Source organism: Cyprinus carpio, chromosome B7 (genome assembly GCF_018340385.1).
Source record: "Cyprinus carpio isolate SPL01 chromosome B7, ASM1834038v1, whole genome shotgun sequence".
NCBI classification, from domain to species: Eukaryota; Metazoa; Chordata; class Actinopteri; order Cypriniformes; family Cyprinidae; genus Cyprinus; species Cyprinus carpio.
In genome coordinates, this window is record NC_056603.1 from 29,840,101 (window position 1) to 29,855,216 (window position 15,116).

The 15,116-nt window shown below is 35.9% G+C and overlaps 1 protein-coding gene across 3 annotated transcripts in view; it reads right to left on the minus strand.

The window, feature by feature from the left end:
• The window catches only part of LOC109099275 (collagen alpha-5(IV) chain-like), a 43,422-nt gene that overhangs the window by 16,221 nt on the left and 12,085 nt on the right, over window positions 1–15,116 (minus strand). For all 3 annotated transcript variants that reach the window (XM_042728310.1, XM_042728309.1, XM_042728308.1), the window contains exons 2-24: window positions 12,254–12,313; window positions 10,365–10,454; window positions 10,228–10,272; window positions 10,102–10,146; window positions 9,765–9,827; window positions 9,621–9,674; window positions 9,483–9,509; window positions 9,279–9,359; window positions 8,052–8,114; window positions 7,850–7,885; window positions 7,721–7,762; window positions 7,541–7,633; window positions 4,399–4,452; window positions 4,148–4,204; window positions 4,001–4,045; window positions 3,865–3,918; window positions 3,375–3,419; window positions 3,165–3,258; window positions 1,909–1,944; window positions 1,499–1,750; window positions 1,301–1,390; window positions 306–376; window positions 8–199 (exon numbers count right to left, since the gene is read on the minus strand). In XM_042728310.1, coding sequence (XP_042584244.1) covers window positions 8–199; window positions 306–376; window positions 1,301–1,390; window positions 1,499–1,750; window positions 1,909–1,944; window positions 3,165–3,258; window positions 3,375–3,419; window positions 3,865–3,918; window positions 4,001–4,045; window positions 4,148–4,204; window positions 4,399–4,452; window positions 7,541–7,633; window positions 7,721–7,762; window positions 7,850–7,885; window positions 8,052–8,114; window positions 9,279–9,359; window positions 9,483–9,509; window positions 9,621–9,674; window positions 9,765–9,827; window positions 10,102–10,146; window positions 10,228–10,272; window positions 10,365–10,454; window positions 12,254–12,313 — 1,689 coding nt within the window. The remainder of the gene's footprint in view (window positions 1–7; window positions 200–305; window positions 377–1,300; window positions 1,391–1,498; window positions 1,751–1,908; window positions 1,945–3,164; window positions 3,259–3,374; window positions 3,420–3,864; window positions 3,919–4,000; window positions 4,046–4,147; window positions 4,205–4,398; window positions 4,453–7,540; window positions 7,634–7,720; window positions 7,763–7,849; window positions 7,886–8,051; window positions 8,115–9,278; window positions 9,360–9,482; window positions 9,510–9,620; window positions 9,675–9,764; window positions 9,828–10,101; window positions 10,147–10,227; window positions 10,273–10,364; window positions 10,455–12,253; window positions 12,314–15,116) is intronic.

The following is a 15,116-nucleotide window of genomic DNA, read 5'->3' on the forward strand; positions in this document are numbered from 1 at the left end:
CACTCACAGGTGGTCCTCTGAGGCCTGGGGGACCGGGAACTCCATCACGACCAGGTCTTCCGTCGAGTCCCGGCAGACCTGAAGGGCCAGGAAAGCCTGTGTCTCCCTTTTCTCCTTTCACACCCGGAACAGAGAGTGCATCGCCTGGGTCGCCCTTCTCTCCAGGGAGTCCAGGGAGACCCTGAGGTCCTGGTATTCCCTAAAGTGTAGAAGTGTTTAGTACTTTAGTGCCTCTTAATCACTCTGAATTATCTATCACTTTAAACAAAAAGGGAGTTATCCAGAATGTGCTAGGAAGCACTCACAGCTGGGCCCATGAGCCCTGGCCCTCCCGGGTATCCTCTGTCTCCTTTAGATCCAGGCAAGCCAGGTGCACCTGACATAAAAATAAGTGTAACGTGCAGCTTGAAAAACATCCGTGCATAAAACAGCCGTTTATTGTGAGATTAAAGTTTTGTTCTTTAGTCCTGAAGAACATGGACAAAATGTACTGTGAAGATACTTATTTTAAGGGTGCATTCACACTTGTAGCTCGGTTCTCTTGGTTTGTTTGGTCCGGACCAAAAAAGAAAATGATACAGTTGGTCCTAGTCTGCTTAGCGTTCACATTGGCATTTTTGACAGTGAACCTAAAGATACCGAAACTAAGTATAGCCATACTTTCACAACCTGATTTTTCAGGTTAAATTATGAATATTTTGTGACTGAACTTACTGGACACCCCAATCAATAGGTGTATTCCACTTAAAGTGGCACGGCGCAGACTGAACGATGAATGGGTACTTTGATGTCATTCGGTCTGTGCAGTGGCGCTTTAAGTCCATTACACTTAATGCCGTCTGCTGGACACAACACGCTCATTGTTGCATGTACATATCATTTAATTTTTACTGCCTGTGAACTCACGAAGAGCTCATAAAAGACACTTTTTTGCCTCGTTGCTCCACATTTGCCCTCTGCCCATTTTGTTTTGGATACACCGCCTGTTCCACGTCGTCAAATTATGTCGCATAGCGTCGCATCTTGTCATTACATCCTGTATTTAATTCATTTAGAAGTATTTGGTCCACGTTGCATTCATATTTCATTCAAACCATTTGGAAGCGGACTGAGACCCATCTTTTTAGCGGCCTTGGTCTGCTTGTTTGGTGTGCATCAGGGTTCGGATGGCAGCGTTCACACTTACTCAAATGAGCCACACCAAAACAACAACATCATAATATTTTTTAATAAAACAAACAAAAAAAAAAAGAACAAACACAAACTAAACTTAAATCTTACCTGGATTAACCAATCTTACCTGGATTTCCAGGAGGACCTGGAGACCCTGGGGGTCCTGGGACAGGGTTTCCACTTGTGAAACAATTGACACACGTCTCTCCTTTTTGACCTAAGACAGTTGGTATTAGAAATTTTTAGACACACATTTCCTCAAACCTTCAAAAGGTATGTGTGTACATACAGAATTTTATTTTCTAATATGAAATAAAAAGCAAACCTTTCTGTCCTGTTTCTCCTGTAAATCCTTTCTCCCCCTGCAGGCCTGGAGGACCAGGAGGACCACGATTACATTCTGTGTTGCCAGTTAATATTCCTGGGGGACCAGGAGGTCCTGGGACTCCTTGGAGACCTGGTGGACCTGTTCTTCCAGGTAGTCCAGGGAGGGAGAGTCCAGGCTGTCCCTCATCACCTTTTTCTCCTCTCTCTCCAGGTAAACCTGGTGGACCCGAAGGACCTGGTCCTCCCAATCCTATAATGACAGATTTATTTAATTCACTGCATTAATATATTAACATGAATTACACATGACTTAACTGCATAAAAAAAGCTCAAAGAATTGTAATGAAAAACTATGTGAAAGACATCACAAAATAATATTAAAATCTATTAATAAAAAAAGCTGCTTACCTGCAGGACCTGATGGACCAGGTGGCCCCTGAATACCTACCAAAAGACAAATATGCATTGACTACTATTACACACAACACTGTACATCATATTTTTAAGCATAAATAGGAGATAAATTATATTTTTGGTTGCTTTCTTCAATGTCTGACCAAGTCACAATACATGACCACATAATTGTATCACTGAGAAGGAGCCAAATTCTGTTTCATGACAATGACACAAATGGCCAATACAAACTCTTAAACAGGACTTATTCATTGGATAATACATGCATGCCGTTCATGGAACCATGCATGAGAAAAAATAATGAGAAGCATGAGTAATATTTTATTCTTTTTGCAGAACTGAATAAACTAACTTAAGCATGATCTTGAGTGGTGTCTAAAGCAGCTTTCGCACTCTGTAGTTCGAGGAACTAGCCAGTATGGTGGTTCCTAGAGAACCAATTTCCTCCTTGGACAGTTTTCCTGGTTACATTCGGGAGCAGGAACTCTGAAGTGGCTGACAGTCATGTCTTTATGCGCGGCATTTACAAATGTCAGCAACCCATGAATGAAGGAAGCTGTGATCGGATCAAGACAATTTATTCATATCAGTCGATATTGACATGTTCTAATGTGTGATATTGTTTTAAATCTAGAAACAGGTTTGTGGTGCCTGATAATATTAATAATAATATAACTTTTTTGTCTTTTAGAAATGCATGTTTGATAGTAGTAGAAGCTTGAGTTAGAATGCAGATGTAAATTTTTGATCATTATCAAAATCAGTAACATCTGTAAAAATTGTAGCAACCATCACCATTTTTTAAAAATAAACCATTGGTCTCCCAAAATAGCATATATTTAAATCATGGTAAACACAGTTAAAACCACACATATATCACACCCCAATATCGTATCATTGCGCAGTGTTTCTGCTGTTTGTCAGTGCTGTTTCATCTGGCTTTAAACTAGTTTAAATCAGCGAGTCATTTGTGTTCTTCGCTGAACTCATCATGATCTCACAGCGCTATTTAGTGCTCACGTATCAGCGAGTAAACTCATCTGCTCTAGTAAGCTTGCACTGCATTGCCTTTGAACTTTAAACCTAGCAGATAAGCGGCCCATCTTGCTTTTGGTGCATAAATATTACTTCGAACATAGAGGAAAATGATATCACGATAGTTATCGCTATATATTTATCGCCCATGCCACAGAACATTCCTAAAAGCAGGTACTTCCGCCAATAGTTCTGTGCGAAAGCCCCTTAAATACCTGCCAGTCCTCTATCTCCTTTAGGGCCAGGGTATCCAGGCTCGCCTCTGTCTCCCTTTGGTCCTGTTCCACCGATGCCTGGGAACGGCCCATCCTATTGGGTGAAAAGGTTTTATAAATAAACTAATCAATGCTAAAATATGATGAATAATCATAAATATCAGGCATCTGTAAAATGGCAGAATAGAATAGAAAAAATAGTCAACATACACTGTATGATGGAGGTCCAGGAGGTCCTCGATCACCTTTTTCACCCTAAAGGCATTAATATAAGAAAAAAAAAATAATAATAATAATGTATATATATATATATATATATATATATATATATATATATATATATATATATATATATATATATATATATATACATATATATATATATATATACACACACATATATATGATTTCAAACCAGGGCATTTTCTCAGAGGAGGCAAGGGAGGCGCTGATAATATCCATGTTCATTCACAATATGCATGCAAATCCACCAGACAAAAATGGGAACTTATGGAATAATTACAACATACTAATTTAAATTCAATTCAAGTAACAAAACGACCTGTGTGTGAGCTGGTTTTTATGAATGCTCAGCTCAAGTTACATTAAAGCTGCACCTCTGTGCCTGTGAGCATTATTAGACATGGTTTACTATGTATCTAATGTTGTGATCACACTGAAAGGAACGTTCAGTACTTACTCTTGCACCATCTCGTCCCGATAGACCAGGAGGACCTTGTTCTCCTTTATCACCCTAAAAAAGAGATGTCACAACAGTATTAAAGAATATCGTCTGTGTTATAAACCTTACTAAATATTTATTGTAGACAGCTTACTGGATATCCAGGGAGGCCTTGTTCGCCATCTTTGCCAGGTTTTCCTTAAAAAATAAATATAACACCATATATATGTCATAAAAACCCTGTCTCTTGTAATCTGTAAATATTACTGAGTAGTTAGAGTTTCAGTAGGCTTCAACTCACCCTCTTTCCAAGCTCCCCAGGTTCTCCTTTCTCACCTTTTTGGCCCCCTTGTGGACCCTGTCAGACAAAGACATGACTGTTAATTATAAAATAAACAAAAACAAGAAAGAAAGCATAATCCACATCATATTTATATGTACATATAATGTAATCTATCAAATGAATACTATACTACTGGGAGAGGTCAAGACGCCAGTGTGTTTTAATGAATGTAGAATGGAACGAAAGGAAACAAAAATAAAAATACATACAGGGGGTCCAGGGGGACCTGGAAAACCAGGATCTCCAGGTTGGCCGCGATCACCCTATTAAAAAACAAACATAGCAAAACATTATCATGCAACGAAAATCACCAAAAACTGGATTTAGGCTGGGAGTCAATGAAAAATAAATAAAATACAATAAATAAAATAAAATAAACAGGTTAAACTAATACTGAAGACACACGTTGAAAAAGCACAAACTACTGTCAGGGTTTACTAAAGGCACATGTTGAAAAATTTGAGATGACAAAGCATGGACAGAGTTATTTTTGGGGATAACCTTCAGTATTGGGAAGTAATTAATAACATGTTACTAATAAGTTACAGTTACTATGAAAAATGTGTAATGAAATTACAGTTACTTATGAAAATGTTAACGATTAAAAAGGGGGTTACATTTGAATATTTACACACACCCACATACAGATTTGATTGATTTCTTTCCCAAACTGCACTGACTACTCTAAATACGAGACATAAAGCCCTATGATTTCTGCGATGTGGAAAACATGGACTGGTTCGTAGAATCCAGTCATAAAAATGGAATTCCTATAATGGGGAATGTCACGGAATATGCCACATTTTGGAGAATAGATCAAAAGTAGGCCAGCAGACTTGAATCAAAATGCGATATGGACTAGTGTCTGCGAATATCAAGCCGCAAAAAGACAATATATGAATCCGGCATGTTCTGCTGGTCTCTGTGGAAATGAATGGTGCATTTTTTATTTACTACACATTACTTTCAGCCTCTGCTGCCTCAACATATGAGTACAACAACACATAAATATAATCTCTAGAAATGCCTTAGAGTCACTTCATGAGCATTTTACAATTTCTTTTAAGAAAACTATGGTCATATTATATACAAACAGACACCAATGTTTCAGGAGTTTAGTACTCAGAATATCTACAGTATATGCAGCAGAATATGCCATTACCGTATTTGGGTGGATGTAAATGATTTTCTTTTTTTATTAACTTTTATTTTTTTCCCAAAACATTGTTAGATGCCTGTGTTTCCTGTAGTTATGCAAAGATTTGGTTTCAAAAACATTATCAGTAAACTACTTCTTATTATTTTAAATCTGCATTGAACTTCAGATCAATCTCAAAGTAAACGGCGGTACTTATGTCGGATTTTGTGGTGGTTGTGTTCAATTATTATCATCAGTTCAACTGATGAAGGATTTTGAAGGTCTGTAAGGTTAACCCTGCATGGTGTAAATGTTTGAAAATGATTAACAGTTGAAAACACCAATTACAAATTTAGAAAATTAATCTAAATGTAATCAAATGTAATCAGTTACATTACTTTAATAAAGTAATAAAAAAAAACACTACTATTACATTTTAAATAGGGTAACTTGTAATCTGTAATCTATTACATTTCCAAAGTAACCTTCCCAACACTGCTAATCTTATTGCATGTTCATTTGTAGTTGTCTCCTTTACACAAAATGTATAGGACACAAAATGACACAAAATGTATAGGAGGACAGTTTTTGAATTAGGGATGTCAACGATTAATTGATGATCGATTATTTGTCAATAAGAGATGCAATCAATTAAGCAATCATGGTCGATTAACCTGTTTGATTTTGGGCTGCGTGCAGCTCATGCGCAAAACATGTGCGAGCGGCTGTGAGTGACGGTGACGGTATATAAACACATCAACATTCATTCATAATGTACAAATTAAGCTTTTAATGTGATTTAAACTTTAAAAGTACATTAAAATAGAAACAACACAAAGTTATTCAACATGGAAAGCAACAGAAATGTAGTAACTAAGTCATTTCCCCCCACAATAATTTCATACATATCACTCACTATGTATGCCTGCGGGACACAGGACAGAAAGGCTATCAACTTGTTCATTCGTTCCTATGACTTATTAATTTGTGGCAACTGTCCGTTTCATTAATTTGCTCCTTAAATAACCCATGAAATAAGGAAACAAATTAATAAATTGAACGAATTCTTAATTCATGAAATCTTTAATTTGCCTTCTTGCATGTTTACCACAGTAAGAGATGCGAAAACAGTGATTAAAAGTGAAAGACAATAAAATAAACCTGCGAAATTAGAGGGTTAGACAATGAGGATTTAGGAAAAGAAACAATGGCTAAATATTATTGAATTTGTAGAAATTCGTGACTAATCGGCAAACCAGAACAAAGCAGCGTAATGTAGGCTATGGGGTGGAACAGATCCAAAAGCATGGTTGCGATGTTTTCCAGCTAACCAATTATTCCTCTAATAAACAAAGCTTTTATAACACACTTGTCATAATCAGAGCTTATAATTTGTAAATAAATAATTGCTGGATTCAAAACAGCAATTAAAAGGCGCTGTGACTGACACAGAAAATACAATTTCCCGGAACATTCAATGATCTCACTAAATGGTGACGACGAGCATCGTTCACAAGTTTCTGCATGGAGCTAACTAGGGCACAGGTTTTCAAGCCCTGGGACAAAATGGGATGATTTAAGTAAAATGTATAGCCTATATAAGTTATAGGCCTAAAATAAAAATAACAATTTGTTTAAAAAAAGCGAAATATATCTGACTTAAATAATTAAGATAACAAATTTAAAACAGAAGTGTGGCGGCGCTCCATAAATTCATGTAAAAAAAAAAAGAAAAAATATTGTGAGTGTGCACAAATGAAAGTAAACACTTTTGCGCGAACGCAAAAATTCTAAATCTGACATTTTCCGGAACAGAACCAAACAGGATCGGATTATATCTTACTCCAAAAAGCATTTTTTTTTAACGTCTCAGCTGTTTCGATCGCGCGAACGCAAAAATTCTAAATCTGACATTTTCCGGAACAGAACCAAACAGGATCAAATTAAGTACTGGTCATAATACTCTGATAAAAATGTTTGATGTGAGAAGTGTGCGAGCCCTACAAGTGAGAAAGGTTTTTTTTTTGAGTGGCTTTTGCACATCCTGTCATACTGGGGACTGCGTGCCACTGCAATAGAGTAATTTGCACCATTAAGGTTAACAATTAATCGATTAATTGATCGTTAATTTAAACAACGATCGATCATCACGCTTATTTGCCCTGTTTAGTAAATCTGGTTCTAAAAGGTTTGAAGCGAGTAAAAGATGTTACCTTTTCTCCTTGTTGAATGACTGTATCAGGTGAGCCTGATACTTCGCCAACCTGCCCTGGTGGCCCAGGAGGTCCTTGTAATCCACGGTCACCTTCACACACAAAAATACACACATTAAAAACCCAACTGTTCATAAACCTGATAAACATGTTGTTCTTGTCACAGAACCAGCTGCATACCTTCTCTCCTTTGGGTCCTTGGAAGTTCAATCCCATGTTTCCCTTCAAGGTAAAGAGACACATTAGCACTTTGACAAAAAGTGAGATAGGTAAAACTTGACACTGTTCAACTGCAGCATTCAAACGTACCTTTGGCCCTGGTGGACCAGGAGGGCCTGGACGCCCCTGAAAAACAATGGAATTTACAAAGAAAATTAATTATAGTATTTGCAAAATTCTTAAACTGTATGAGCCAGATTCACAGGGCTTGATCTGAAATATGCATGGTGATCTAATTCACAAAAGCTTACAGCTGCACAAATGAACAAAGAAAGTGCAAACAGTGTCTTACCTCGTACCCTTGTGGACCAGGAGGACCAACAGGACCTGGAAGACCCGGGGGTCCAGGATCACCCTATATATCGTAACCAAAATTTTATGAACTACAGTTATTTCATATTTATCACCACTTCAAGAAATACACATATTTTCTGTTAATTTGCTTTTACAGTATAGAAGGCAGAAAATGTCACAACTTGAGATAGAAAGTTGCAATTATAAGAAACTTTTTAGGGCGCCTTTAACTTTAAAAGGGTCATCGGATGATAATTTTCAACAAGTTGATATGATTCTTTAGGGTCTTAATGAAAAGTCTATAATATACGTTGGTTAAAATTTCTCACTGGTAGTGTAAAACATGCATGTCCCTTTAAATGCTAATGAGCTCTGCTCACCCCGGCCCTTTCTTCCGTGGGGTGACGAGCTGTTCTCTGAGAGGTAAACTTTAACCATGGAACTTGCTAACTGGCAAGTTATTAGGAAAGGCAATCTGCAAAAATACTTCTTCTGTAGGTGAAGCTGCATCAAAAATGATTCGCGCGAACATAGACGCATTTTGGTAGATCAGAGGGGTGCATTCCCTTCAAGAACAAATGCAATCCTCTGCGTCTTCATCGGCTCAGATGCCGAGAGTAAATGATATCTGCTATGTTCATTATTACTTCTAACAACAAAACACCTCAATTGCTTACAAGTCATTCTTATCTATTCTTGCTCTGGCATCAAAACAATGGCGGACTGATGACAGCTCACTCAGGGCGGGTCTAAGGTAAGACACCAGTGTCAATCAACAATCATGGGAGGGGCCTGGGTCTGTGTGACACCACAGAGCCAAGAAGCAGCTGAGAACGGCTTGATTTGAAAAAGGGGTTATGTTTATCTGGATTAAAAAAAAAAAAAAAAAAAAAAAAAAAAAAACTCTGCGTGTGATGTCACCTTCAACCAAGCATAGTGTACACACACTGCCAACACACATTTCACTTCAAACAGCATGTAAAATTGAATTTTGCATCTGATGACCCCTTTAAGGTGGCTTATATAGTAAATAAATGAATCTTGTTATGACGCTTGTTTGAAAGGGAAAGTGAAATCCACTATGAGCATATCCCCAGTTTGGCTCAAATTATGCTTTGATTTCAAAATGATGTTTTCATTTTACCCCAAACATTCATGGGAACATGAGTTTCACTATTATTTGGAAAAATCTGGTTCTGTTGCTAATTGATTTAGAAATGCTGACCCTGGAGCCTGGTAAACCATTAAAGCCAGGATCCCCGTTTTCTGAAGGGCGATTAATTTCCACGATATCCCCAGGCTCCCCCTAAAGGAGAAAAGAAAAGGTATTTATAAACGTAATTTCACTCATATCCTAATATGTATTGAAGGAAGCGTTGCCACTGCAATGCAGAACATATGCATATGCATTATGGAATGAAATTATTGCCTTTTGTCCTATAGATCCTTTTGGACCCTGTGGAGACAAGAAAGTATGAATTATTTAGAGAATAATGTCTTCAAATACTTCTGTGAGTGCATGACAGTACGTTTGGAACTTTGAAATGTGACATAAAGCAACACTTACTGGTGAACCCTCTAAACCTGGAAGACCTGGAGTTCCTGGGAATCCTCTTTCACCCTTGTAAAGAAAAAAAGTTGATGTTTGTTTGCTCTTTTTAAAGTTTTACTTGTGAACCGACAAGAGATTCTTGTTTGTAGAGTTTCATACTTTGGTTCCGTTACAGCCTGAAACTCCTTTGGGTCCTGGGGGGCCATCCTGTCCTGGGAGACCCTGTCAGTCATATATAACTATTACTATTACTATTGAACAATATTTTATTCTATATTCTATCAATGAACAATGAGTTTCCTGCCAATTATGTCTGATGGAGGCATAATTTGATGATATGATCCAAGCCAAAGTGCACATATTACACTAACTGACAGTGAACTTAATTGTCAACAATACTCAATGTGGATTTTATCAATCAGTTCTTGCAGCCATAATTATGTAATCTGCTTAAGAAATGTCCTCTAAAAAGTTAGTCTCTTATTGATTCACTCACTGGGATTCCTGGTGTTCCTGGAAAGCCTGGTAATCCAGGAGGTCCCTGCAAAAACAGAAACGGTCAGCATTTGTCGATAACTGTGGATCCATTATGAGCCAGAAGCTGTTACAGAGAAACTCTCACTCTTATTCCTTTAGGCCCACTCGGCCCTGTAAGTCCATCATCACCCTGTGAGAGAAACAAAGTCCAATTTTAATTGAAGCAATGGTATAGCTGATCAATAACAGATTCGGGTCTGTCCTGATGTCCTGACCACTGACCTTCTCTCCACGAGGTCCACCCGGCCCTTCTGGTCCTGGGAAACCTGGAACACCTGGTTGGCCCGTTAAACCTGGAAACCCTCGCTCACCCTGTCATTATAGTTAGGAAAATTTTTAAAGAAAGACATAAAAGGGACCAAAGGAGAGACAGCATCATAGAGAGCCATTATCATTATGGATGTACACAGAAGATGACATCATTCAGTCATGTAAGTAATGTAAACACTTCACGTCATCCTATTAGACTAGCATCTCAAGCATACAGCGATACATTACCCAGTGTAGAACTTCTGGTAGCACAGGTAAAAATGAAAAGAGTCAGGCATTTGTTGAGTTCACCTTCACTTCTTTTGAACTTTAATGAATATGATTTGGCCTAGTGAAAGGGCTAGAATAGCCACACATTGGATGCATTAAATACATTCATATTAGCCTACAGACTTCAGTCTACAGGTGCGTTCCACTCGACCGTAAGTGCCCTACAAAGTGGATTTCACAGGCTATTTCAATCTGAAGGGAGCAAACATGTTCAGTTTGAAAGGCACAGTAAATGGCATAGGGAATAATGGAATATCAATTCATCAATACGTATGCATATTAAAGTATAGCAATTTATATTATACTTATCTAAAGAAGTGTATTCCAGACCTGCCAACCTTAGAATTTTTTTTTGAGTACCATCAGCGTAGTGGGTGGGCGGGCGGTGGGTTGAGGAGTGGGGGTAAACAGTTTACTGTTTTTTACTGTTTACCGTAACTGTTTAGTTAATTTTTTCTATTTAGTTAAATTTTTTTTTTTTTAAAATCCAGTACTTTAATTAAAACTCCAGTACATTTCTGTATAGGGCTGGGTGATATGAGCAAAAATTCATATCTCTGTATTTTTTTGGCTGATTTGCGGTATACAGTAGCCTATATATCTCAGTATTTTGTATTTGGATTAAACGAATAAAGTGAATTTAAACATGTAGGCATATATTATGTGCCAAAAAGGGTTAAAATCACATTACATTATAACATTTTAATAATCTAAAAACAAAGATAATCCTTTTAAAGCAGAAGTTAAAGTTACTAAACTAAAAATGAAAATAATAAAAAGCACAGACTAATTTAGTGTAAAGGCTATTTTGATTACCCCGTTACACTTTACAGTTAGTGCTATCATACAAATACACTAACTTATAGTTTTAAAATTATACATATGTCACATTTATTGTCCAACTACAAATATTTCATCAAAATGTATAGTTTAGTCAGAGTTATTGCGCTCCTATTTCATTGTCTGTGGAGTTTAGCGGAGAATCACAAAGCAAAAGCTCATGCACTTCTGACAGCAAAATGGAAATATTTTCCATGGCTTTTTTAACATTTACAGATGGAGAATATACCTAGAATATATAAGTTATGCATTAATGTAAACAGCACACCTAAAACACATTAAACAGCGCGTCTCTGTCAGCCTCACACGCAGCCTTTCTGTCAGAGCATCTGACGGGGTGAGCGCAAGCCGCTTTGAAATGAAACCATAAACTACAGGCTACTAGGAGAGAAATAAACCGCAGAAATTATTTAAATGCAAAACCAAAAAAAATAAAATAAATTAGATTTCTGCATGGTTTAGAGTGACAAATCGTACCAGTGTACTTTAAGGTCAAAATGCGTAGCCACTACGCAAAATGCATACAGGTTGGATGTCTGGTATTCTTTTATCATTCCTCAAACTCCTCTAATAAGTGCAACTCAAGTTTCATCTGTGTTTGATGATGTTGCAGGGTGTTGTTGGGTGAAGTGAATTTCAACAGGTATCCCGTTCTCTGGAGCAATGAACGCTGTGCAGGGACCCTGTCGACTGGAACGCAGCTTCTGTACAGCATGTGGATAAACACTCACCTTCTGTCCTTTCACCCCACTGCAGTCACACTTTGATGCTGTCCCACAACCATAACACGCCTGAAAACACAAAACACAATTTATTTATAAGCACACAGAACAGATTTTGGAGATAAATAAAGTTTGAAATAATTATGTTTTTTTTTTATGTCATTAAAAAAACGTTTGCTATGTTCAACAAGGCTACATTTATTTAATCAAAGACAGTGAAAACAATGATATTTTTAAATACTACTGAAATTTAAAATAACTACTTTCTATTTTAAAAAGTAATTTATTTCTGTGATGGCAAAACTGATTTTCAGCAGCCATTTCTCTTCTTCAGTGTTATATGATCCTTCAGAAATCATTCTGATTGAAAAATAATAATAATATGTATTATTATTATCTATGTTGAAAACAGTTTGATTAATATTATTGCTAAATATAATATAAATACTTTTATTCAGCAAGAATACATTTATCAAAAGTAACAGGAAAGATATTTTTGTTACAAAAGATTTTTATTTCAAATAAATGCTTTTCTATTAAACTTTCTATTCAAATAATGAATAACAGTTTCAACAAAAATATTAAGCAGCAAAAACTGTAACTCAAAATTAATAATAATAACAACCATTGCTAACAAAGTCTAAATAATAATATTATTATTAATATAATATAAATATATAATATATAAAAGTAGTTATTAGAAGTAACAATAACGAATAATAATGATTCAAATTAGCATATTTGAATGATTTCTGAAAGATCATGTGACTGAATACTGAAGTAATGTATTAGCTGCTGAAAATCAGTAGTGTATGCACACAAAATGATTGTTAACCATAAAACCACCTTCAGTTAATGACATAAATGAAGCATCTTTTACAGTCATCTTCATCATCGGGGAACAGTGAAGTCATTAATCCTGACAGTCCTTATTCACCTAATATGTTTACAATTGATATTTACATGACATACTGACACCTAGTGGTGTGGACATAGAATTACACAGAATAGCTTTTATTACGCTACTGCTATAATGAGTGAGTGAACAAGAATTGAAAACATTTATCAAAAGTACCATTCATTTATGTTTTTTATTTTTTATTTTATGAGGGAAAAATTACTGTCTGAACAATTACCATAAACGGTTAAACAAATATACAGATGATCTAGCCTATTACAAAGTGAAAACCCTGGGAAATGAATGTATAATATGTCAACAGCGTAATATACACTGTTAAATGATAGAATAAATGATAATTAAATGAGAGCAAATGAACTGACTGTACAGTCACAATAGATTGTAATGTCTTTCTCTTTGTGCTATAAAACACATTTTAGATACAAACACTAGATGGCGCTATTTTTTTAATTTTTTTTTTAAATAACTACTATCTATTAACACAAGATCACAAAGATCTCAAGTAGACGAGCTGTTTTTATGTCAGATTTTGGAAAACTTGTAATTTTTTTTTTCTTGAGCACCAAAGCAGCATATTAGAATAACTTCTGAGGTATCATGTGACACTGAAGACTAGTATAAATAATAATATTACTATTCAGCTTTGCCATCACAGGACTAAACTACATTTTAAAATAGGCCTATATTCATATAGAAATTAGAAAGCAATTTACTTTACAATTTATGACAGACTTCACATCTTGTGTACTTCTATGTTTCCCTTCTATGACAGAAACAATATTTTACAGTCTATGTTAAATGTATTATTATTGCAAAATGAGATTACTATGAGAAGTACAACTATCTGTCTATAATTGTGGTTTTGTTTGTGAGCTTGCATGAGGCTTTTATCTAGCATAGTGCATAGTGAACTACACTAGTGAAAGCCACACAGAAAATGTGTGCATACTTGTTTAAGTGCACATATGAAACAGAACATCAGAAACAGTTTTATAGCTTGTCTCCAGAATATCAAGGTCTAAACAGACAAGCTTGTCATTTTTCTTTCAAAAGTTAACTTTTCATTACAATTACATCAAAACAACTGACATGACAATGCATTGATCAGGTGTCAGTAACACAGGAACAAGGCCCTTAACAGTGCATGCATACTAAAAACCACTACACTGAAGTGTGACATTAAACACAAAGCTGCATTATATGAAACACTGAATACTGCTGAAACAAAGTAAGCATACAAACAATGAGAGCTATATACTGTAATGCTAGTGGGACAGAACTGGGCAGATTTCATCAAATCAAGGGAGACCTCAGTATTTAAGATCAAGGCATCCATGAATCACAATAGAAACAATACAAATCCCTGACAAATAAAAGGCCTTATAAAAAAGATTCCTCTTTTGGCAGATGATCTCATGATGACCTGCAGAAAAGCAGACAAAAACAAATTCTGACAAGCACACCTGCTTGATTCAGCACCATTATGCTATTGAAAAAGACAAGCACAAAGAGTCCTGGAAAATAAAGGAAAAGATGAGCTGTGAGCACTGAATGTTCAATGCCCTTTCTTAAAGGTAGATGACAAATAATATACTGTATGTTATGTGTAAATTACCCTTAAGATTTTTAGATTAAATGTATATGAATGTTTGTGGGAAAGTGTATATAAAATGCTGTTTAAATTAGTTTTTGATATAGCATGTCACATCAAAGGACATGCAAACTTAAGTATTTCATGTCAAAAACCTAAATGTGCAAATTAACAAATACTGTACTTCCACAAAATGATGTATTGATACATTCAACAACATGCCAATACCCATTAATTGTTTAAAGTTAAATAATTAAGTTCAATAGCTAATTATAATTATAATACTACTCCTACTCCTAGCATAAACCTTTATGCATTTTTACAATAAAAAACTATTTTATAAAGAGAGAATTTTGTCATAT